At 42.2% G+C, this 26570-nt stretch overlaps 1 protein-coding gene across 2 annotated transcripts in view; it reads left to right on the top strand.

Moving 5' to 3' along the window:
• Positions 1 to 26570, top strand: part of ADAMTS12 (ADAM metallopeptidase with thrombospondin type 1 motif 12) — a 373547-nt gene that overhangs the window by 118980 nt on the left and 227997 nt on the right. For both annotated transcript variants that reach the window (XM_024755783.1, XM_024755782.1), the window contains exon 3: positions 10095 to 10245. In XM_024755783.1, coding sequence (XP_024611551.1) covers positions 10095 to 10245 — 151 coding nt within the window. The remainder of the gene's footprint in view (positions 1 to 10094; positions 10246 to 26570) is intronic.

Below are 26570 nucleotides of genomic sequence, written 5' to 3'. Positions count from 1 at the left end.
GTTCTGGGAAGGTCTTTTTGGAGCCTTTGGAATGAAGACATGTTTAAAACCATGAGCTCATGCTTTCCATAGATGAGACTTTGTCAGATGGACTGTCACATTATAAAAAGAGCAACCACCCACCATCTCCAGGCATGGGTTTATTTGAAAGAAAACTATTACTAAAGCATAATTGTGATTTGCAGAAAATCATAATTTATCTTGCACAAAATAAATGATTGTGATTATTAAACTGAGACTAATAGACGGTTATATATATGTATTACTTGCAGCTTCATATATAGTTTTGTTTGCTTTTCACTATACCCATGGGAAGAAGGCAGGGCAGGTATTATAATTTTCATTTTTCATTTGCAAAACTTGAGATCCGAGAGATTCCATGACTGCATAAGGTCACATACCAGGGTACGATTGCATCTCCTAATTGCTAGACCAGCAGTCTTTAAGTCCTTTCTTTTCACCCCTTGCATTCCACCTCAGAGTCCCAAATCATGTTAAGATTTCTAGAAAGACAACTAAATATCTTAATGCTGTTTTCTAATTTTTCTTCCTAGTAGAAATTGTGTTTTCAACCTTAACAACCTTGGCATTTTCATTGTGCTGATTTGGCAAAAACTTGGAGGGCTGAGATGAGCTCACATCAGTGTAATTGATTTAAGGTGAATACAATGACCTCATTTTAAGTTCTTTCAAACACTTTAGTCTGGACCAAGTAACTAAAATTTCCAGGGAGCAAAGTTAGCCCTTTCCATCAATCCCAGGGTTAGGTACTATTTTCCATCGAAGTTTAGGTAATCTTCCTTTATATGGAGCTGGCAAGCCAATTCCAGCTGGCAGCCTGTCCTTTTGCACTTGATGTACGTAATACAAACAAATGTTGTATTTGTTTCCTGTTTGCTGCTTTAGCAAATTATCACAGGCTGTGTTGTCTAAAGCAACATAGATTCTTTACCTTACAGTTCTGGAGGTCAGTAGTTTGAAATGGGTCTCTGTGAGCCAAAAGCAAGGCTTCACCAGGGCTGCATTCCTTCTGGAGACTTGAGGGTAAACTAGTCGCTTGCTTTTTCCAGCTTCTACAGGTCACTTGAATTCGTGGTTTATGGTTCCATTTCTCTATCATCAAAGCCAGCGATACTGGGCCGAGCCTTTTTCACACTGCCATCTCTCTAGTTCTACCTCCCTCTTCCACTTAAAAATAATCCTTTGGATTACATGAGGTCCACCTGGATAATCCAGGCTAATTTTCCACACTCAAGGTCAGTTGATTGGCAACCTTAATTCCATCTGCAATCTTAATTTCCCTTTTCTATGTAATCAACATATTCACAGTTTCTGGGAATTAGGATGAGGTCGTCTTCAGTAGGGGGCATTATTTTGCCTACCACACATATATTGTTTTGTTTTCTAGTTGTCTCCTTTTAACAATGTGCATTTTATTGTATAACAACTTGGGTAGTTTCTTATCGCGCCACTAAATGTTCCTGAACATGGTAATATGTGGGATTCTATTTTCCCGTGAGGAATATTTAAACCAAATAAATTATAGCTAAAACCCACAATATGCTATAAAGTGAAAAGCACAAACATTAAAATGCTTTTAAATTAGTTGGAATAATAATATTAAACCATAAACCCTATAAAACAAATGTGAATGTATTCTGTCCAATAACTGCATTTTGCATTTTCAATGTACCGAAAATTATAAAGCAGGCAAAGTACAATTCTCCTGCATCATTTACAGAGGATAGAAAGCTAATATCTTGGCAAGTCAGACACTCAGAAAATACTTAGGTAATAAGAATTTCCCTTTCCTATGATTTAGAAGGACTTTTGAAATAGTGATTTTGATCACCCAAAGCCTCCAAAAGCTTAGTGGTATTATTATTTCCCTGTGGTTAGCAGTTGTCTTCAAAATCACCCCTCTGACTTTAGAGATTTGCTCTTCAGCAAATCTCTACACTACACTTCTCCCTCGTGCGCTGTGCAGTAAACAAGTGAAACTGAGAAAGGAAGTAGAAGTGGGAGAGTCCTGGAGCACCACTGATGGGCAGGACAGCCCACTCCGAGGACAACATGGGGACCACCTGTATGTCTCCTTACACACAGAGCTCTTGTATATTGACTAGCGCAGGCGTGAATGGTCTCTTCCCCAGGACATTTTCTCACGGCTATGAAACATTTTTAAACAAAATTCGTTCCTGATATAACCCTGTTGGTTTATCGACTGATTAAGAACATCTCTAACCCTGTATTATTATTGCCTTTTAGTGAGTTTATTTCATGTAATTTCCAACTTCCTAGATTTGAGAGCAGTGCATGCTTTGCTCTTTCTTTCTTGCCTTCTTTCCATCCTTCCCACTCTTCCCTTTACCTCTTTTTCTGTAATTCCTTTTTTCTTTTTTGCAGTACGTGGGCCTCTCACTGTTGTGGCCTCTCCCCTTGTGGAGCACAGGCTCCGGACGCGCAGGCTCAGCGGCCATGGCTCACGGGCCCAGCCGCTTCGCAGCACGTGGGATCCTCCCAGACCAGGGCACGAACCCGCGTCCCCTGCATCGGCAGGCGGACTCTCAACCACTGCGCCACCAGAGAAGCCCTCCTTTTTTCTTTTCTGTTGTATTTGTCTTTTCCCTCTTCTCTCTGTCTTCCTCCCCCTGTACATTCTCCAGCCCCACTCCCTCTTCCCTGTTCTCAGCTGCTTCACCTGTGGACCTGTAATTAGCAATGTAATTGGACAGACTGGTGACTGATATCAGGAACAGAATGTATTTTAAAAGCACTTTAAAATCATGCTTCCTAATTAAATATCCCCTAACATCATACTCTGTGTATAGCACTCAGTATCCTTAAAAGTCTTTCCCTAGCTAAAATGTGTGTTACCACTCAAACCATTGCATTTACAGAGTATAATGAAACATTTGATACATACTCTCTGGTTTTTAAAATGTCATGTGCCAATATGGAGATTAGAAAAATTCAGAAAGGCACAAAGAGGAAAACAAAATTTATGTGTAATCAAATCGCACAAAGAAAAGCACTAGCAAATGTTTTGAAGATCACTTTATTTTACCATCAAAGAGATATATATCCAATGTGGCAAATTCAGAGTTTTCAGCAAAAATATAAAAGAGAAAATAACCGTTATCTAACCAGTCAGGAATGACTGTGATTGACGTTAAAAGATATATTTCTTTCCTATATTTTCTCTATATTTCTACGTAGTTGAAAGCATGCTTAATGTACAATTTTGTATTCTTTCATTTAATGTCATATAATGAACATTTTTCTATATCATTAAAAGCCTAACACGTTTTTTGCTTGCTACATAATGTCCCCTTATATAGATGCTATACAATTTACTTCCCAGCTCTCTGTTGCTGGTCATTTAGGTTGTGTCCTGTTATTCACCATTATCAATAAAGCAGTGATGGATATCTTTGTGCACCAACTGTTTTCCTTATTTGAACCGGTTATTTAGGAAATAATTTTACAAGTGGAGTTTGGGGTCAAAAATGTGCATTTCCGAGGCTCTCAATCCATACTGTCCCAAATGTCAGAGGTTGTCCTCCCTCTCTTCCTCTGAAGTGTGAGAGTGTCTGTCTGACTGTGATAGGAGGAGTCATATTGACGGAAGAATTGCACAATTTTATGATGGAAAAAAATTCTAATTTCTCTTCGCAGATTTCTATTAGGATTCACCTTCCATCAATTTTAACACAGTTGTTTTATTTATCTATCTATCTATCTATTTATTTATTTATTTAGTGGTACACGGGCCTCTCACTGTTGTGGCCTCTCCCGCTGTGGAGCACAGGCTCCGGATGCGCAGGCTCAGTGGCCATGGCTCCCGGGCCCAGCCGCTCCGTGGCATGTGGGATCTTCCCGGACCAGGGCACGAACCCGTGTCCCCTGCATCGGCAGGCGGACTCTCAACCACTGCGCCACCAGGGAAGCCCTGAACTCATTTTATCAACTTTCTAGTGCAGGGATTTTTGTTTCCTACTACTTGGACTCTGAACTGCCAGCCAGCGTGTGGGATGTGGTCTTGTGTGTATTAGGGTTTGGGTGGGTTCCTCCAAAGAGCATTGGAGAGGTATGAGGACATGTAGGTTGATATTCTAGGGCTCTAACAGGGACAGCTCCTTCTAGAATTAGAAATGGTCTTTTGATTCTGTATGATCACAGCCCCAGTCCCTGGCTTTTCCTGGTACCTCCATGCCCCTTCCATTCTGGCCTCAGGACAACGGCAGCTCCCTCACACAACCCTTGTTCTGCCAGATTTTTTCCCCAGGATTCACTTTTTTTTTTTTTAAAACATCTTTATTGGAGTATAATTGCTTTACAGTGTTGTGTTAGTTTCTGCTTTATAAAAAAGTGAATCAACTATACATATACATATATCCCCATGTCTCCTCCCTCTTGCATCTTCCTCCCACCCTCCCTATCCCACCCCTCTAGGTGGTCACAAAGCACTGAGCTGATCTCCCTGAGGAATCAGCCTCCCTGACTTCAGACTATACTACAAAGCTACAGTAATCAAGACAGTATGGTACTGGCACAAAAACAGAAATATAGGTCAATGGAACAGGATAGAAAGCCCAGAGATAAACCCACGCACATATGGTCACCTTATCTTTGATAAAGGGGCAAGAATATATAATGGAGAAAAGACAGTCTCTTCAATAAGTGGTGCTGGGAAAACTGGACAGCTACATGTAAAAGAATGAAATTAGAACACTTCCTAACACCATACACAAAAATGAACTCAACATGATTCATTTTAATTTTGGTAAATGTTACATTTTTTATACCTAGTTGCTTCTTTCAATTCTCTGCTGTGTGCATTACTTTGGTGTTTCCAAGTTGGCTCCTGATTGGCTTGATCACAAAAAAACAAACTATTATAGTGAAATGTCACATTTTTTCAGTTTGTTTTTCTTCTTAGACAAGTGTTCAAATTTTCCTTGGATTCCAGTACTCATCACTGTAGGATGCATACACATATGGATCCCTCTCTTTCACTAGTCAGCCACTCTGTAGAAATATGCAGTTCAGTATGGTAGCCATTAACCACCTGGGGCTGTTTAAAGATAATAATTAGAGTTAAATGAAGCTAAGAATTCAGTTCCACTGTTACATTAGCCACAAATCAAGTGCTCAATAGACACATGTGGCTAGTGGCTATTGAGTTGGACAGTGCAGATATAGAACATCTCTGTCATTGCCGGAAGTTCTATTTGACAGCACTGTTTTAGGAGGTAGGGACCAGGTATGTATTGTTGCAAAACCTGCCTGGCACATGTGCGACCAGGTGGATGCACCAGAGAATGTCTTCCTGGCTTGAGCTTTACCTAGGGCTGCCAAGACTAACATGCAAAATCTTTGTGAATCGATGACATTACCAGGTTACACTCCCCATTGGCTCCATGAGGGCCAGTCAGGGAGCTCTTGGCATCAGAGCAGAGAGGGGGTTATTCTTGGAGGAATCTTCCCAGTGGTCTCATCTCTGTATGCTGAGGCTTCTGTCATCCCTTGACTTCTGACTTAGGGTCCTGGCTGTGTATTAAATGATAGGAAGTTTTTCTGCATCTTGCAACCCAGCAACAAAAAAGTTAATAACTCTGGAAGACTGTAATGGCTTTAGGATTGGACCAGGTGTATTGGAGACTATAGAAGTTCAATCTTCTGTCTGTGCCCTCGAAAAGCATCTGCCCTCAATGGCCTTTGTCTCCCCTGGGACACAGCACTGGAATCTGTATCATCTAGGGAGGTACCTCCCCTCACCTTCTGCAAAGAGGCTGTGTGAGGTGGGGAAGGGTCTGTGATACAGGACTTAAGTTCTGACCTCTAGGCCCAGTGGCATCAGAGCTCATGGGCTAGTGTCTTGGGACATATGAGCACTATACCTTTTTAAACACAAACATTCTAGAGCTTTGTTGTTCTCCTTTCTGCTATTTTATGGATATCAGTCTTGTCTTCCTGGCTGGATTGTAAACCTCGAGGGCAGGGGTCACTGCTCCTCTGAGAGCTCTTAGCACTGGGCTGGCCATGTGATAGATGCAGATTGATAATCAGTAAGGGTGATTTGGGGGTCTGATGTTATCTTCTTTCCTGTGTATATAGTGAGCGACAGGTGATGTCTTTCCCAGTGATCCATGTGCTCTAATTGAGTATCTTGGGTACCTCTTTATCCCAAATTAGTTTTTTTCTGTTCTTGATTTCAGAATATGTTCATCACCACATGGAGACATCATATGTCTTCAGCACCGTGGGAAGAAACAAATTGACTTGTTAACTTCTGAAATGTTCAAGTGAAAAAGGAATTTCTCTCCAGGACCCGGTGGATGAGTTTTAGTGACAATGTTCCACTGCACACCTCCAGGGGGCGCCACTCACAGTTTTTTCTATGTGAAGAGCACCCCCTTGAGTTGTGCAACACAGGGCCCTGAGTGCTGGATTTGATAAATTCCCCCGATGTCTTTTACAATACCATTGTTTTTATCCTTTGCTCTGCCGTTTTCACCTGTGGTAAAACCTGAAGGCATGACAGCATAAGTTAGGTGACTCTTCAAGGTCTCTGGGCTTTGCAATTCTAGAACATTCTATTCACAAATTGCTTGTAAGACACTACCAGTTTCCCACTAGGAAAAATAAATTGGTAGTAAAGATTCTTAAGCTTCTTCCCCCTCCTTCCTTAGCAGAGAGCAGTAGAGGTTCAATGCCAAATGACTCATGCTAAGGTAGCTCAGTCCTTTGTCTCATCCCCACTGGTTGGGACTGGTAGGAAGCAGTATGAAGAGTCTGGCTTAATGGACCTTGAGAAATCCCCCTGCCTTAAATTTCTTCCATTGGCCAGTCCCTAACACTCGAAACAAACTAGAAGACATTATTTTTTTTTTATATCAAGTAATGCTTCCTGTAAAGAATTAAGGATAGGTTTAAAACAAATGTATTAGTGTTAGAAATCAGAGTAAGGTTACCCTTGGGGATGATATTGACTGGGAAGAGAAACAGGAAGTTTCTTGGCTGCTGGGAATGTTCTGTTTCTGTGTTTAGGTGTGCCCTCTATGAAAGATTTATGGGACTTTACAGTTATAACTTGCATATCTTTCTGTATGTCTATAATGCTTCACAATACAGCTTATTTAAAACAATTCTTAGAAGAGAGCCTCAGGAAGCATTCACAGATATTTATAACTTAGTTAAAATAAGGAGGTGAGTTTATTTCCAAAGGACAGTTAGCAGTGTGCTGGGATACTGGATACTGACAGGAGGAAGAGGAGATGACGGAGGTAAAAGGGCAAACTTGTCCGCTTTGAGCTTCTGCCTGGGGCACATCCCGCTCTGGTTCTTCCGGGAACCTGTTCAAGCCCCCAGTGAATTGGATACCTTGTCCTCAAGTCTATTCTCATTCTCGTTCAAAGATATAAGAGGTGAGCAGTTTGTCGAGAAGACTGGAATGAAGAGCGGCTTCTTTGGTCCAGATCCAGAGCTGGCAGTGAAAGAAGGTGGTTCTCTTGGACAGCTAGCTTCAGGGAGAGAGTGGAGCCAGTTCTTCCTTCCGGTGGAAAGAAAACCAGTGTATGCTCTAACCAGAGCATGACCTGGCTCTGTTAGATGAGAAGAGGCCAGTGACCCATGGCCATTTGGGTACCAGGTGTACAAAGCTCTGTGTTTATATGTTGGGGAAGAGGGGAGGTGCGCAGCTCAGCTGGGAAATCTTCCCGCCTCACTCTCCCTGAACCAGCGATGTCCCTTCATCCCCTATCCTGTCCCTTCCCTTCTCCGTGACACACACGGGGTGCTGGGGCCAACAGCCCCACTTGCATATGAGCAGATGTTCTGTTTCCCCTCCAGCTGGTGGGTCACCCAGTTCTCCTAAGTCTCCATCCAGCTTCTGAGGAATATTTAGGCTGTACAGGTGATTTCCAGGTACACACTGGCAAAGCTGGCCTTGTGCAGGAACAGAAATGGAAGGAAGCCTTTAAGAAAATGCTTGTTTGGCTTTCAGACACCCTCATTCATATTGCCCATAAAATAGTTATTATGTTCTCAACTGGTGCCCCATCTGTTTCTTCTGCACCACCTGGGGCCAAAATTTGAGGCTGGAGAAATACCAATATATCCTTCTTGTTGATGCTATTTTTTTTCTTCAAGGACTTTAGTATTAGTTAGATGGTAGTTGCACAAAGGGACCCCACACCAGCCGTCCCCAAGGAGTCCTTGCCTTACTATTTTGTTTCCATGGAACAAATGAGCTTCATTAGCAATAGGCCCACCATCTCTTTGTGTCCCTGGTCTTTGTCTCAGAGTAGAAATAGAACCCAATCTCAGTCCTGCATAAGTCTGTTTCCAGCTAGTTTATTGTAGTCTGGACCTTGTCAGTGCTTCCTGTCCCAGAGGTATTTCCTCAAAGAAAGAGGCTGAGGAAAAAAAATGTCGTGTCTCCTGAGAAATGCCAGCAAATGTGAAGTCAGATATAACCGCTTCTGGAGTTGGTAGTTAAAATAATACCACCCTGCATTTGTAAAGCAGTTCGCATGGCACTTGATAAGCTTCAGCTCATTTGCTTCTCCTAACAGCCCTATGAGGTGGTAGGCATTATCCACATCTTACAGGTTGGGTGACCCATTCAAGGTCACACAACTCTTCGTATGACTTTCAGTAAAGTGTTCCTTTTTTTCTCTTCTCCCTGTTATCAAAGATACGTTAAGGTCAGTAATCAGAGTAGGAAGCCAATTGTGAGGTTTATGTTTAGATCTGGTTGTATTACCGGTACAGTGCAGGAAACGTTTTGGAAAGACCCCCAAGTCCAAGCCTGTTCAACAGAGAGCATCTCCCTTCACAGAGCCCCTGTTGCCTCCTGACCCCACTCACCCCATCTTCAGACTCGTCTGTGTAGCAGAGCATCCCCAGCTTGCTGACATGTGGTGAGGAACCTTGAACTTTGGGACCCGTTCATATTTTTCCTAACCTCAAACTTTCCAGGTTTATTTTTGCAAACTTACTATTCATTGAACTGCTATAGTGACTCCGGAGACCCTAAGACAATGAAAAGACGTAAAATCTGAGATCTGGCAAGAGTCTAATAACAGATAAGACTGTGAGCCACGCCCTTTTCTAGGAGCTTCACATGTATTAACTCATTTAATCTTCACAGCATCCCTTGGTTATCCCCATTTTTCAATTGAGAAGGCTTAACCTGAGCAAGACATTTGTCCCAAATCACAGAGCTAAAAAGTGGAGGAGCTGGGATGTGAACCCGGGTTAATTCCAGAGTCTGAGCTCTTGGTCACCTCAAGGTGAAGCTGCAAGGGGGGCGTCGAGGGCAAGCCCTCTTTTTCATCAATATAGAATTCACATCCTGAGAGCTAAGTCCATCCTAGGAGATCATTGGCAAAGCAATTTCTAAACATCTTAAATGGGCACTAGGAAATTTTCCCAAAGAGGAAACAGAGTTGTCGGCTATACCGCTTCTAGATCTGACCTCCAAAAAGAGTTACTCATCGCCCAGCATTCTCCAACTTATGGCTGATTCCCGTATCTGTGAAATGAGAGTGCCCTCTTTAGACTCTTGGAAACTCAGGCTCAGATCAGGAAATTAATATTATGTTTCTCTGTTTCCTTGAGAGCAGAATGGCATTACACACTTCAAGTCAAACCGCTGCTCACTTACAGGTAAACGTTCCCAAAAGTTGTCAGTGAAATATGGATTATAAGTACCAGTTCCATAACAGGGCAACCGGGAAGCACTAATTTAAGATTCATAGATATCCAGCAATGAGTTATAGGGGTGGAGGGAATCCACGAACCTGAAAAATTGTATGCTACCTTTGGATATGTGTGTATATATACACTTTTTTCATTAGCGTCTTAAGGGATCATGACCCCAAAACATTTAATAACTATGACTATGAAGACATTCACTAAATTATTTACGTGTAGCTCTTCTGTGAGATCACATGGCAGACGATGAAAGCACCGGTCTTATGAGTTTCAGGGCTCATCATAATCTATATAATTTTCACTTTACTAATTTTCTTTGCCTCGGTAAAGAATTGATTCAAATAAAACCTTTGTACTGCATGTATTTACAGACTGGATTTTTCCATCTGCCACATGGAGACTTTTTCATTGAGCCTGTCAAAAGCCATCAGCTGGCTGAGGGAGTATACCACCCACATGTCCTGTACAGGAGGCAGAGGCCGGGCGTCCCAGAGATGAAGGAGCCAACCTGCGGATTAAAGGGTACTGTGACTTAATCTCCTCACTGGATGGAGGAATTTGTTCTGTTCTATTATTGTTTTTTGTTTTTTTTTTTTTACAACGAGACCTGCTCTTCTTCAAATCTGTTATCTCTTCCCCATTCTGTGGCCAGAAAATATGTACCCTTGTACCCTTCACTTCTCTGTACTCAAGTCTCTGTATTCTTAATGGGAAAGGGAAAAGGGATCTCTTACATCCTTGCCACATTAGTTGATGATATTTATGTGGTATTCATAATGGTAAATTTTTTTTTAAGCTTCTTCTGAATCCCTTGGAGGAAAATAGTTTAAATTACAAATGATGCTTTGCAGTATCAAGCAATGTTATAATACATTAGCATGGAATATTACTAGACAGCTTTTCATATCTGCATATGGAAAGCAGATTTAAATATTTGATGATGCTGATAATGATATGTGAAGAGAAACTGAGAAAATACCAACACGTTATCAAATGATGAATTCAGCTAAGATTCTTTTGGCTGCGTTTTGTTTGTAGTCCACTACAAAGTATGTTATCTGCCCCCGTGTCTCGGGAATGATCTGAACTGCTCCTCTCTGCCTTGTACTAAAGAGTTTCAGGTAGTTTTCAGAGCTAAACTGACCCAAGTTATTCCCTTGAGACGCCAATATTCTCTTTAATATGTAGGAGATAATAGTAATGCATAAAGGGCCACTGGAAATTGGGACTTTTAAAAAATATTATTTAGTTTCTCCTTTCTTCAGAGGAAAAAAAAATAGTGGGCTAGGGAGACAGTTACCAAAAGGAATCCATAATATTATTTATGTGTCTCAAGGATTTAGAAACCGTGGACCTCAAAGGGAAAATAGATGAGGAAGGAATTAGAGATAGTAGATTCTGATAAGCGTTTCAGAGGACTCGGAACTTGAGCTTTGCCAAGTAGGAGAAAGAAAGGACAAGGGGAGGAGTAATTTCTCTGCAGACATCATCCAGACCCTAAGACAGATGGTAACTTTCCTGGGAGTTTCTTCTGTAATCTTAGCAGAGTATATGCAAGCAATAAGAAATTTTTGAGTCTATATTTTCTGTATACAAAAATGGACAGCTGCTTAAATTCCTTAACTTTAATAAGCTATTGGAACTCTGACCTAAATTAGGTAACTTACTATCTAAATCTCCTTCCAGAAAGCACCAAGAGAAGAGACGCATCATCTGGTCGGTCCGATTGATTGATGTACCATTCTAGATAATTTAGTTTCAGTGTGAATTTTTAGGACTCTGTCACCAATCCGATCATCTGGAAGGATTGGAATAGTTGGAATAATTGCCCAATTCCTATTAATAATTGCCCAATTCCTATTAATAATTGCCCGATTCTTATTAATCTTGGGTGATGGATGACACTTCGTATGTGTGATTTGATAGTTTTTAGATCACTAGGTAATTAATATGGCGGAGGGAGTTACTAGGACAGTGAGTGAATTTGGCTGGGTAATTGCCCCTGTAGGCATGGCTGCTCTGTGAAATGAGTTAGGCTATTCCTCATCCAACCACTTGAACCCATTCTCTCCTTTATAACTCCCCTGTTGAGGTAGAGTTGAGTAATAACGTGTTGAAAATGGCATGCGTTTAGTCATAAAGGCAGAAGAGATGAATAGGAAAAGAATGAGATTTACAAATGTCATGCCCCCAGTAGGTCACACACAATACCACAGTTATAGTGCTTGCAGTACCATTTCGTCATTGTGCTTCTAGGGCAACCTTAAGGCCTACCACTACTCTGAAACCTTCTCTGATTAATCCCACCTTGGAACAATCTTTGCACTGTGAATTTCTCCACACACATCTTCTAAAAGATACTCTCTTATACTTCTTTAAAACCCAGAATGTCAGAAGTGAACAGCTTTGTCAGAAGGACCTTTGAGAGCGCCTAATGTAGCCTCTTTCTCTCACCAAAGAAGCAACCGTGGCTCAGAGGAGGGAGTGAATTTTCAAAAGCATCGAGGCAGTTGGTGTTCAGAATATAACCAAGCTCCTAAGTCAAGGTTCTATTACACCTCGGGCTTTATACTCTGTCATGTTTGTTCTTTAAGTCTTCCTTGAATATAAATCTTGTTTTATCAACTATCTGGAAAGCCCCATTAGAGTAGGGGCTTCCCAAACAGTATGTAACATAGTGATAGGTGCAAAGTGGAAAATCAGTAAATCATTGAAATGAAATGAAGAGTGACTTGTAGCCACATAGATGAATCTAGAGTGTGCTGGCATCCAGTCCACATAACATAACAGAAAAAAGAAATGTGTGATTTCTAGATGTTAAGGAAGTGTCAGTTCTTTGTGACGATCTCCCTCCCTAAGACAATAATTGTGACTCAATACTAAAATGACAGCTAGAGATTGCAGAATAAGCTGATGTGCTTGTGATTATTCTTAAAGTATACTTGACCTTTGGAATTTAAAAATCTTGGTATACCGAAATGTGCTTGGTCTCCCCGAAACAGGTAATTGCAGTGTTCTTGTACCATGTTACCCTGCAGAGGGGATGAAATTCACCAACACTAGGCATGTCATTAGCCCACGTTAAGGTACACCTCGTGCTTAGGGAAGTCAGTGCTGCCAGATAGAATTACTGTGATTGTATCAAGAAAGACCACCTTTCCTTGTGTAAAACATTCCTTCTTCGTAATGTTCAAAACAGGAACACCCTTGGTACTGAAAAACAGATGTACTTTAAAAGTACTCTAGTACTTCAGGAGAGAAAGTATATCAATTACTTTCCCCTAAAATGTGTCCCTTCACTTACGTTTATTTCCCAAATAGAAAGGTACTCAGGAATTTCATAATAAGTCCCTTTTCAATATGGCCCAATGTAATTAACTCATTTTTTCCCCCAGAACTTTAATGTGATACTATTTTGTTATCGATTTGATCAATTTGAACTAGAATTTCTTAACCAGTTTTGTTTGCTGTTCTGAACCTTGTATTTGCCGAGCCCTGTCAAAGTTCTTGCTTACTCCAACTTTCTGGAATCCATGTTAAATCATGGGAAAATACAACTTGCCGGAATTAAATCTAGAGCACATTTCAAAACCTCATTTTATTGACATTGACACGCTCCCTTCTCTTAGGGTTTTTAGTGGCAATGTATCACACTGGGACGTGAGTGGCTCTTAGATGGAAGTATCTGGGGGAAGTATGTTTTTTGGGACCTGGGGAAGGGGAGTCAGATAGGTCAGATGACAACTGTTGCAGGGTCATCTATGGCAGAAAGGGGTCCAGGTAGGTAAAATCAGGGTTTGGGATTTCATGCATCAGGACACTAGGCTAGAAACACAGGGTCTGTTTCCTGGCATGCGTTTTTTTCTTTCTTTCTTTTTTTTTTTAACATCTTTATTGGGGTATAATTGCTTTATAATGGTGTGTTAGTTTCTGCTTTATAACAAAGTGAATCAGCTATACATATACATATATCCCCATATTTCCTCCCTCTTGCGTCTCCCTCCCACCCTCCCTATCCCACCCCTCTAGGTGGTCACAAGCACTGAGTTGATCTCCCTGTGCTATGCAGCTGCTTCCCACTAGCTATCTATTTTACATTTGGTAGTGTATATATGTCCGTGCCACTCTCTCACTTCGTCCCGGCTTCCCCTTCTCCGTGTCCTCAAGTCCATTCTCTACGTCTGCGTCTTTATTCCTGTCCTGCCCCTAGGTTTGGCATGTGTTTCTGTGTTCAAAATTTATTCATTCATTCAACAAGTATCTGTTGGGTATCTTCTTTATGTCTGGTGCTCTCCTAGGTTCTGTGGGTACAGTTGTGAATAGGATATAAATCTTGGTCTGAAGAGTTGACAGCCTGGATATAGGGTGTGGGTAAGTAGGGATCTGGTCCAGGTTTTTGTTTTGTTTTGTTTTGTTTTGTTTTTTTGTACATGGGCCTCTCACTGTCGTGGCCTCTCCCGTTGCAGAGCACAGGCTCCGGACTTGCAGGCTCAGCGGCCATGGCTCACGGGCCCAGCCGCTCCGCGGCATGTGGGATCTTCCTGGAACAGGGCACGAACCCGCGTCCCCTGCATTGGCAGGCGGACTCTCAACCACTGTGCCACCAGGGAAGCCCTGGTCCAGGTTTTATCTTTAAAATATGTGATAAGACCATGAAAGGAAATGAAATTTTAATATATGTATTGGGCTTTTTGTTACACCACACTGTGTTTGTGCCAGGACATGTAGCTGTAATTCATTCATTTTCTCGGTTGTAGATAGTCCATTATGTGACTCTTCCACTTGGACTAGTCTCCTGTGAGTGGATCTGAACTGCTTCCAGTTTGGGGCTATTATACATTATGCTGTACAGACCACCTTGTACGTGTTTTTTAGAACACAGATTCATAGGGTTTTCCAGGGCATATACCTAGTAGTGGAATGAAATCATTATCTCATAGGATATATACATCTATGACCTTACCAGATGATGCAAAATTGCTTTCCAAAGTTGTTCAAGAGCAGTGAATCTAATAGTTCCTATTGTTCCATATTCTGTCTAATACTTGATATTCTCACTTATAAATTTTGCCAGTCTGGTGAATATGAGGTGATATCTCTTTATGCTCAATGTTGAAGTTACACATATTCCATGGTGGAGTTGGGTCCCAAATCTATGGCTTGCGGCTATAGATTCTCCATGAATAGTTTGCTACCCTGTACCCAGAGTTGAAGCCCCGAGAGCCAAGTTTAGGTTTGCTTACTTGGTTCTTTGTTTTCTGGTTCACATTTTCACTTAGTAGATCCTAATCTGACTTTTCACCTATGTGAGTCCTAAACTTGCCTCTTTTCTCCAGAGCAGAAGCAGGGAGCAGCAGTTGCCCCAGATCAGCAGTGAGCCTCAATGCATCAATCGGGGTTAGCCAGAGAAGCAGCACCAGTAGGAAGTAGATATTGAGAGGATTATTGCAAGAAATTGGTTTACATGATAGTGGAGGCTGGCTAGGCAAATCCAAAATCAGTGGGCAGGCTGTCAGGAAGGGCAGGCTGCAGCTTTCAGGCACAGGCTGAAGCAGCTGTCCATGGGCAGAATTTCTTCATCTAGGAAGTCTCAGCTCTGCTTTTAAGGTCTTTTAACTGATTAAACCAGGACTACTAGATTACCAAGAATAATCTTAAAGTCAACCAATTATGGACTTCCATTACAGCTACAAAATGGCTTCACAGCAGCACCCAGGTTAACGTTTGGTTGAATAACTGGGACTGTACCCTAGCCAACTTGACACATGGAAAAGGTCATCACACTACATCTTTTACTTTTCTCTCTGAGTTTCTCTGATTTCTCTGTATTTTTCTTTTTTTGATTTTTGACCTCTAAGGACTTACCCCCTTTCTTAATGCTGTAAGCTTTGTTAGGGGCTTAATACTGGGAGAGTTTTTCAGAATATCTTGTCTACCATATTGAAGTCCTGGGTGGATTTCTTACCTAAGTCATTTGGAAATCTTTGAGTTGCTTTTTAAGTGGCCTGCACCAATATCAAGTATTATAATAACATTAACAATCGCTCATTAGAATTAGCGTATCAGATCACTAATCTTATATCGTGTTGCGAAGGTATTGTTTATAGTTTTGTTCCGTATGGAAATTGAGTGAGTTGAAGATCTAAGCAATCACCATACTCCATGTTGAGTCTAAAATGCAGTTAGTTTTCCTTGGCTAACAGCAAACTTTCTTGGTACAACCAAGAAAGGGAGAAAGAAAAAGATGAATTTCTTGATTACCTGATTTCCGCATGATTATAGCTGCTCTATGGTGATCCATGCTATTCCTTGCTATGAGGTAGTTAATATTTTAATTGTTCTTCTGTACTTTTAATTTTTTCTTTTAGTGAAGTGTCACGTTATTTTTAATTACCTGCTTTCGGGACTGGTAGGAGGATTGGCAAAGTGCTTCAAGCTTTTACTAGTGAGAGGAATGAGAAAACTTTTGGAGAGAATTTGGGGAAATACTTCATGTGTGAATGTATGGGAAGATAAAATGGTCACCCAGTGAGTTTTGTTTGCTTAGTGAAATCCAAGACCAAGACTACAGGAACTCAGAGCACCGACATCTCAGCACAGTTGCTTTGTGGCAGTGAGATACTCACTTATCCAGTCAAAAGCCTTTATCCATTAGCCAGACCTCACCACGGTAATTCCTTTCTTTGCATTTTCCCAGCACTTGACAATTTTGGACTCATTTCAGGTACATGCATCCCCGCTCCCCAAACAGGAAACAGCTTCCCGAGGGAACATGACATCTGCTCATTTTACCTCCTACAGTGCTCTGTGCTGAGCATGTACCGTCAGAGTGGCTGGGACTGCACCGAAGTTTGGGTAGAATCTGGAAAGGCAGAGAACATTGGGGAGTGCATGCTAGGCTGGGAAGGGGACTTAGATCAGTATGAGCAAAGGATCAGTTTCAACTAAAAGATGATTCCCTTATAGGGCAGAAAGTTTTAAGTTTGAAGAAATGTTATGTGAGTTGTTAGCTACTAAACTCTACTTCACTTCCTACAACTCTGTAGGGAAACACGTGAGGTATCTTGATGAGTAGTGGCTCCTGGCTTTGCCCTTGGTCATCCTTGTGCTTCCATGTGCCTTGGGTGGGGACGAGAGCAGGTTTATCCTGTTCTGACCAACCTCTGGCTTCCTCCTGCTGCCTGCAGAGACTGAGGCAGTGGTCTCATCGCTCCATCCCACTCTGGTCTTCTTACCACTGGAGCCATCAGTGGCCCTTACTGGACAGTGATACTGTCCCTAAAAAATGGATGACTCCGTCTCTAGCTTCAAAGATCTGTGTGGCAAACAAACTCCTGTGTTTTCTTCTTTTATTCGTGTCTTCAATCAACCCACATTACCAAGTCTTGTCATTTCTGCCACCTAAATAGTTTTCTAAATATGTCTCCCTTCAACATCATAACCTCTCACTTGAATTACTGCAAAGTCTCCCTGCCCTTGATCTCGTCCATTATAAATCGGAGAAATATTTCTAATACATAAATCAGCTCATCTTTCTCCCATGCTGAAAGCTTTCCAGTGTACCCTCAGAATAAAGACCCAGCTGTTTAGTAAGTTTTAGGATCTCCTTCTCTGTGTGACTTTTGCCTTTTTCTCCAGTTTCATCTCTTATCACTCCAAATATAGCCTTGCCATCCTGAACTAGTGTTCATTCCTCAAAGAAGCTGCCTCCAGCCCTTGCCCTTATGTTCCTTCTTCTGAAACATTTTCTCCCCAATGCTTTACTGACTCACTTCTGTTTTTCTCTAGGACTCATACATGACTTCCTTTAGAAAATCTTCTAGACTGCCCCTCCATCTGCATTAGGTGCCTCTCCTGTGACTATTATCACCAGTTGCTTCCCCTGCCACAGGCTTTATCATATGATGAACATCTATCAGTGTCGTTTGCTAGGCAATAAGATCAACAAGGATAAGAATCACATCTGCTCATTCACAGGTTGGTCCCCAAGATCTGGCAGAGTTTCTGGCCAGGGTAGGAACTTAAAAATGTTGAACTTCTAAGTATTGATTTTGTTTATCTTCTCAAAGAACCAGCTTTTAGTTTTATTGATCTTTGCTATCGTTTCCTTTATTTCTTTTTCATTTATTTCTGATCTGATCTTTATGATTTGCTTCCTTCTGCTAACTTTGGGGTTTTTTTGTTCTTCTTTCTCTAGTTGCTTTAGGTGCAAGGTTAGGTTGTTTATTTGAGATGTTTCCTGTTTCTTAAGGTAGGATTGTATTGCTATAAAATTCCCTCTTAGAACTGCTTTTGCTACATCCCATAGGTTTTGGGTCGTCGTGTCTTCATTGTCATTTGTTTCTAGGTATTTTTTGATTTCCCCTTTGATTTCTTCAGCGATCACTTGGTTATTAAGCAGTGTATTGTTTAGCCTCCATGTGTTTGTATGTTTTACAGATCTTTTCCTGTAATTGATATCTAGTCTCATAGCATTGTGGTCGGAAAAGATACTTGATACGATTTCAATTTTCTTAAATTTAGGCTTGATTTGTGACCCAAGATATGATCTATCCTGGAGAATGTTCCATGAGCACTTGAGAAGAATGTGTATTCTGTTGTTTTCGGATGGAATGTCCTATAAATATCAATTAAGTCCATCTTGTTTAATGTATCACTTAAACCTTGTGTTTCCTTATTTATTTTCATTTTGGATGATCTGTCCATTGGTGAAAGTGGGGTGTTAAAGTCCCCTACTATAATTGTGTTACTGTCAATTTCCCCTTTTATGGCTGTTAGTATTTGCCTTATGTATTGAGGTGTTCCTATGTTGGGTGCATAAATATTTACAATTGTTATGTCTTCTTCTTGGATCGATCCCTTGATCATTATGTAGTGTCCTTCTTTGTCTCTTGTAATAGTCTTTATTTTAAAGTCTATTTTGTCTGATATGAGAATTGCTACTCCAGCTTTCTTCTGATTTCCATTTGCATGGAATATCTTTTTCCATCCCCTCACTTTCAGTCTGTATATGTCCCTAGGTCTGAAGTGGGTCTCTTGTAGACAGAACTTATTGACCATCTGTGCTGCATTTGGCAGCTTATTGGATACTTACATTTTACCTCAGTGGAGCCAGTTTAAGCCCTGAGAATATCCATGCCTTCCTGAAGGAATTTAGTGGATACTCTGATGCCTCGAAGTCGAACAGGAATATGTAAGACAAAGATGTGGCCTGAGGATGTAGCTGAAGACAGCTACGTTGAATTCTCGTTTTGGAAAAAAGAAGAAGAATGGGTGGATGGATGGATGGATAAATAAGAAAAAACAAGTGACATTTATCTACTCAACAAGCTCCTACCTTGTGCCAGACACTGTTCTAGAACTGGGGATGCAATGGTGAACATAATATTGGTCCAGGCGGGAATGTAGAGATGGGGGCCTGAGAAATCCATCAGCTAGGGAGGAACAGGTGTGTTCTCTTGGTAGAGTAAAGAAGAGCAGATGCCTTGGAAGATGAGTGCGTCAGAGAGAACCAGGTCAGTCACCTGCAGCCACTTTAGCACTCCGACTGCTGGTCTCTGAACTTAGAACACACATGGTTTTCAGCTTCCTGAGGAGGGTGAGAAGACAAGTTCTCAGCTGGTCCACTAGGCAAGTTGCTGGCATCCTTTCAGTCTCATTTCAAATGCTACCTCTTTGTGAGGTTCCCCCCAACCCCATGTAGGACTGATGTGCTCCTTTCCTGAGCTCACTCTGCATCTTGATGTGGCCCCTGGTTGCCTTCTACCTTCCTTCCTGCCACTGTCCCCCTCCTTCTCTGCCTCCTAGGCATTCCTGGGTGTGGGCTTATCCCAGGGCCTTTGCACTTATTGTTCCCTCAGCCTGGAATACACCTCCCCAAGATTTTTTCATGGCTCATTCTCTCATGCTCTTCAGGTCTCTGCTCAAAATCACCCAATCAAAGAAGCCTTCCTTGACTGCTAAGTTATATAGCTTTCTCTCTGTCACTTTGTAAACCATTTCTCCTGCTTTAGTTATTTTCATAGCACTTGTCATCCTCTGATGTTATTTTATCTCTTTATTCATTTTTTGGTTTATTATCCATCTCTCCCCAACAAGAATGTAAGTTCCACCAGAGTAAACCCTTCCTCACTTTTGAACTCTACTGTATCCCCGCTGTCTTGGACAGAGCCTTTCATAGTAAGCACCTGGTAAATGTTGAATGAATGAATAAACAAATGATTCATAGCTTCATTCATGATTGTTCTGTTAAACTTGTAGTCTATTTTCACCACGAGACTCATCTTTGCAGCCCAAGTGTCAGGGACACTTGAATCCTAAGGCCAGTGTCTGATGCATAATATTTGTTTGTTTGATAAATCTTTGTCCATTGAAAGAGTGCATGATGTGTATTTGCAGTGGGGTCCTGCAGGTGCTAGCAGGACACCCATCTTACCTCGGCTAGTGTGCCTCAGCGTTCCAGGAGTGCTCTGAGTCACTGAGGCAAGGCAAATGTGTTCTTTTGGAAGCGACTACAGTTAATTGTGTGTTCGTCCCACAGCTTGATTAATGACAATGTTTGGGAAAACAAACATTCCTACCCCCGCGCACAGTCCCATTTCTGTGCAGCAGCTGGAAGTCTCATTAAATAACCACAAACTTGTTTCTTTATGGGGAAGGACGTTTACTTGTTAGATTTGAAATTAAATACTTGAGGAAATTATCAATACACTTTATGTTCTAAATCCTCTCCTCCAAAGGCCCAAGAAGTGGATCCCTAGGCTGTTTCCTGGGCCAAGAAGCCAAAGATTAGAAGGTTCCAGTTTAATTCCGTTGGTTTGTGTGTCATTGGTTGGCCTTCCTTCCTTCAGAAAAATTTAATCTGGTGCTTCCTAGGGACCAAATACTAAGGGACAAAGCTCTGGACATTCCAAGTTGGGTCCTGCCCTCACGAATTTATAATCTAGTGGGAGGAGAATTTAAAAATTCTAAAATTAGTATGCATGAGCATTGTGGCTATAAGAGTGTCTACAAGAGGAACTTGATTGATCAGGAGGCTTAGAGAAGGCCTCCCTGAGAGAAGCCATAGACTGCATATAGGTTCTTAGGGAACTGTTTTCCCTGAGATCACCTCTATAGAGTATCCAGCATTTGAGGAATGGTGTCTGTTATTGATTGATCGTGTCCCCCCAAACTCATATGTTGAAGTTCTCACTCTTGATACCTCAGAATGTGACTGTATTTGGAGATAGGATCTTTAAAGAGGAAATTAAATTCAAGTAAGGTCATTGAGGTGGGCCCTAATCCAGTATGAGGAAAAACAAGAGGAAATTTGGACATAGACAGACACAGAGGGAAGACCATGCGAAGACACAGGGAGAAGACAGCCAGCTACAAGCCAAAGAGAGAGGCCTTAGGAGAAACCCACCCTGATAACACCTTGATCTTGGATTTCAAGCCTCCAGAATTGTGAAGAAATAACTTTCTGTTGTTTTAGCTACTCAACCTGTGGTACTTTTTTGCTATGGTGGCCCTAGCAGGTTAACACAGTGTCTATTTGTTAGGCTACCTGCACAGTGATCCTCTAGTTCTTTCAGGCTGCTTTGAGCAGTTAGTTAGCTGTCCGAGCAACAGAAGATTGTACACACAACAGTCAAGTTCAGTCAGGGCTAGCTTCATGGTGACTAGTGTATTCTCACAGGGCCATACTCAGAAGAGGTCTGCCATCTTGAAATTCTTAATGGTTTTCTCTTCGAATTTGTGCCTCGTAAGTGAAGTCTGATAGGATGATGGAGCCAGTGCTGTGGGCCTGGAGCCTCTGCTCTTACAGGTGGCTCTTGCCACCTCCCTGCCTCCCTAGGATGGGTTCTCAGCCACTTTCTTGCCCCTTTGTGCCCAGTCCCTCCTGGCCTCCTGCTTTGCACCCGGACACCACTTTCACTGCGACCCTACCAGGGCAGTGACTAGGTTGCACCTGGGTGAGGGCGGAGGCCTGTGTTCCATAGCTGCCCTCTGCCCCCCAAGTGGGAGCCTGGGCACGCACTCAGAGGTTCAGGTTGGAGTGTGGTTCCCATAGTGTCTTGAGGTGAGGCGACAGCAGTCCTCCCCACCCCAAGCTGGCATGTGGCAGGTGGCTAGGAAGGGGACTGCTCATCCCCGTCCCGTTCAGCTACTGAAAGTATCCCAGGGTGGTTTTGGCAGTTCCTTGGTGGTCACCCATCTGCTGTGGGTTCGGGTGGTGGGCCGTGGGAAGGAAAGATTGAGGTCCCTGCCCCTGGCCAGGGCCCTGTGTTTTCATTTTGCGATGCACTCTGCAAATCACGTGGCTGGCCCTGGGTTGAAAATTGTTTTGCTTGCAAAAGATTAAAGTGAATCTGATGCATATTTTCCCCCCACTTTATTTTTTATTGAGATATAACTGACATATAACATTTAGTTTCAGGTGTACAACATAATGATCTGATGTTTGTATATATTGCAAAATGATCGCCACTAGAAAAATGGTACAGATGAACCTATTTGCAAAGCAGAAATAAAGTGAATCTGACACATATTAGTGGAGATTACTTATAATTAGCCAGAGGTAGAAAGCAATCATCACACATCATTATTTTTAGTTTTGCTCATATACAGGCAAACGAGTTTTACATTTTTCTCTTTTCACAGTAGAATTTAGAGAGAAGTGGACTGGAAATTGGGAGAACCATGTTCTATGCCACCTCTGTCGTCATGTAACTTAGATAAGTTACAGGAACCCCAGCTTCCGTTTGCTTATCAGTAAGATGAAGGGGTTGTGGAAGATCTTAGCAGATTCTTTCAACTCTCATATGTTATGAGTATGTTGCTGTTTCTATCCTGCAGTATCTAGAAACAAAGCATTGTTGACATTCTTCATTCATACCAGTGTGGTTTAACATGACACAAGGGTTTGTACACACTGGCGTCTCCCACTTAAACAGCGAAGATCTTTTTTCCCATATATATATTTATATATTTTATTGAAGTATAGTTGATTTACAATGTTGTGTTTATTTCTGCTGTACAGCAAAATGATTCAGTTATACATACATACATCCATTTTTATATTCTATTCCATTATGGTTTATCACAGGATATTTAATATAGTTCCCCGTGCTCTACAGTAGGACCTCGTTTATCCATTCTGTATATAATAGTTTGCATCTGCTAACACCAAACTCCCAATACCTCCCTCCTCCCACCCCCCTTGTCAACCACAAGTTTGTTCTCTATGTCTGTGGGTCTGTTTCTGTTTCATAGATAGGTTCATTTGTGTCATATTTTAGATTTCATATATAAGTGATATCATTGGTATTTTTCTTTGTCTTTCTGACTTACTTCACTTAGTATGACAATCTCTAGGTTCATCCATGTTGCTGCAAATTGCATTATTTCATTCTTTTTTCGTGGTTGAGTAATATTCCATTATATATATGTACCACATCTTTTTTATCCATTCACTGTCGATGGACATTTAGCTTGTTTCCATGTCTTGGCTACTGTAAACAGTGCTTCTATGAACATAGGGGTGAATGCATCTTTTTGAGTTACAGTTTTGCTCAGTTATATGCCCAGGAGTGGGATTGCTGGATTATATGGTAGTTCTGTTTTTAGTTTTTTGAGGAACCTCCATATTGTTTTCCATAGTGGCTGCAACAACTTACATTCCCACCAGCAGTGTAGGAGGGTCCCCTTTTCTCCACACCCTCTCCAGCATTTGTTATTTGTAGACTTTTTAACTACGGCCATTCTGACCAGTGTGAGGTGGCACCTCGTTGTAGTTTTGATTTGCATTTCTCTAATAAGTAGCGATGTTGAACATCTTCAAATGTTGAAGATCTTGACCCATCTCTTAGGTATCCCTAGGGCCTGGCTCCCAAGTGCTCTCTCCTTGCGAGCCTTCTGCCCCTTTACACCCTTGCTCCATCCCAAACCGCCACACCTGGAACAGAAGCACAGGCTTCACCCTTCCCTGCCTTCCCCCTTCCTCTGACCCAGGAGAGCCAGCCAGGACCAGCATTTTGGAGGTCTTAAGCTGGGGCCACAGAACTTCAGGGTCCTGAGTTAGTAGATGTTTCTGGTCCATCCTCATGAGTCAGTGTATCAAAGGGAAGGAGGGGCAGTCCAGAACCGAGTCTGGACCCAAGATCTAATACCTGGGAGAGGAGAGAGGGGAGGGCATGAATGTTAGCAAGATTAGAGGGTCTACTTACGCAGGCGTGGTTCTAGCGTGCGTTTGCTCATGCACACACACGTACACACGCGCGCACACACACATTTCTCTTGAAATGTGGTGCTTAGTTAAAAAACACCATATATATTTAAGTGATGTCAAGTACAGTGGGCCTGTTATTCTAAGTTCAGAACCTCATGTTTTAGCTACATTCAGCCTGAGTGGTGTGTGTGTGTGTGTGTGTTGTGTATAGATGTGTTTAAACACACCCATCACACACTTTTGGCCCCAGGAGGCAAAGACAGCTTGCTCAGCTGTGATGACTCACGGTTTTATGGACGTTCTTTCCATTATCATTAAATATTCCACCCTGAAAAGCCCAACGTATTCTCTCGTCAACAGAGGAGTTCTTTGTTTAATTTAACTGAGGAGGGAGAGTCCAACCCCTCAGAAAAAAAGGCTTCCCTTGCTGAGAAACCATGCGAGGAATAGTGCCAGTGTCAACTCTGCCAGCAGCACCCAGCACGGCGGCTGCATCTCCCAGGGGATTGCAGCTGCTGAAGTGCACAGAAAGGGGCAGAAGGATCATGGTCCGTGAGGCCACTTCCTCCCCACTCCACCCTCAGGAAACATTTAATCACGAGTCAGCCCCTCTCATCAGCTGCTCTGGAACCCCAAACCTTAGCCCTTTGGTGTTTTCTCCCAGTGAGGCCAGCGTGCACTGCGACATTGAGGACTGTCCTTCCTCAACCAGTTCAGCGCCATGCTGCGAAGCCTGCCCCGCAGTGACTCCTATGGTGCCCACGTTGATGTGCAGAAGACAGACAGATGTCAATGGAGATCTGCTACGAAGATCAGTTGATACAGTATCTGCGGTTATGAAGCTTCCCTAACCAAGGGACAGGGCTGACCTCAGATGTGAGCAACGAGAGCCAGAAGCTTTTTCCTCGTAAGCTCTATCAGGCTTCAGATCTCTCTTGGACTCATTTCTCCTATGAATACGCAGGAGATGTGCCAGATTGAGAGAATCAAAGACACTTTTAATCTGCACACCTTCTACTTCTGGGGAACAGCTTCAATCAAAAGTGGGCGATTAGTGTTGGGGAGAAGGGAAGCAAAAGCTCACTGATCAGAGCTTCAGGCCTGAGAAACAAAAGATCAAAGGATAGTCCCCAGGGACTGAGTAGTGGTTTGTCCTGCTCATGTTTCTGGCTCCAGGAGTGACATGAGTTTGGTAAGAGTGCGGGGCGTGGCCTTCCAAGGGGAGAGGTCAGTGTCAAAACGCAATGGCTCCGTCTCACACACCTTCCACTAGCACCATATTGGGATGGATTCTCTGGGATCTTCTTTGAGTTTCAAGGGACTTCTTTAGTATTCCATGTTTCGTTGACCATATCTGTGTCCACGTTAGCCTGGGGTCAGGGTGAAGCCTTAGCAGTTGAACTAGGCAAGTTTGCGTTTCCACAAGCTGACCGACCTTTGCCCAGTGGCTATTTTCCTACTCCTCTTGCATCTTGTTTCTATTTTCTCATCTGTAAACTGTGGATAATGAACATTTCATACTGAGGTGGCATAGGGTGGGGTTAGTGGGAGCTACAGGCTCGCAGTTCCTGAGCTGCAATTCCAAATTCCAGAGACTGCTGAAAACCAAAAGTCTCTCAGTGAATATTCAGTAAACTTACTTTGTGGCAAAATGTTACCTGAATTGATATGAGGCTGTATGATTTTCATTTATCCTAGTTAGTGAGACGAGTTGTGCATTTTGTTGCAGACGTATCAATGTGTTTGATTTCGGGGTACCACCCTAGACCTTGCTAGGGATGTTCAGTAATATAGAGAATATGATCCTAATTGTTTTTTAATAAAATTGTGGCAAAATACACAAAACATTAAATCTAACATCTTAACGATTTTTAAGCATGCGGTCCAGTAATGTTATGTACATCATATGATTGTGTGACCAATTTCTAGAACTCTTTTCATCTTGCAAAACTGAAACTCTATCCCCATTAAACAACGGCTCCCTATTTCCTCTACCCGCAGCCCCTGGCAACCACCCTTCTACTTTCCAGATTACTTTTATAATTGCAAAAATCCTGAGTTCTAACAGACATCTGGCCCCGAAAGTTTTGGTTAAGGGATTGTGGACCTTAATTAAGGATGGGGAATGTCACCACCTGTGAGACAGTCATCCTGGAGAACGCAGTTCCTCTGATCTTACAGGGGTCTTCTTATTACATCACTCTGCTTCCCACGTTGGGCGCCCATTTGTAAAAGACTGCAAAACACGGAGAACAAGTGCCACCGGATTGTGACTAGTAGCCAAGAGAGTTTGGGGACTGGAATGCAGTACTTAATGCACTCTCCCTTTTCTCCCCCTTGTCATTCCCTTAATCTGACTCTTTCTGGGGAAGTTGAGGGGCATGCATTGGCAGTTGGTGGCATCAGCTTTTTAGCTTCATGCCATGGAACAGGATACAGTATGCTTTCACAGTGAGAAAGCATTTAAACCTGCACGGAGTCTGAACTTGTGGGGAAGATGCTGACCACCCATTGAGACTTTGCTAGAGGACTTTAAAGCTGGATTTCTCCATTTTGCAGAACTCTCCAGGCATGTCAGGAAAAGTGGTACCACTTACTTTGTTATACCCCAGCAGAGCTCAGCACAGCGACCTGT

The sequence above is a fragment of the Neophocaena asiaeorientalis genome, unplaced genomic scaffold, assembly GCF_003031525.2.
Source record: "Neophocaena asiaeorientalis asiaeorientalis breed wild unplaced genomic scaffold, Neophocaena_asiaeorientalis_V1.1 scaffold93, whole genome shotgun sequence".
NCBI classification, from domain to species: Eukaryota; Metazoa; Chordata; class Mammalia; order Artiodactyla; family Phocoenidae; genus Neophocaena; species Neophocaena asiaeorientalis.
This window is presented reverse-complemented; position numbering and strand designations above follow the sequence as displayed.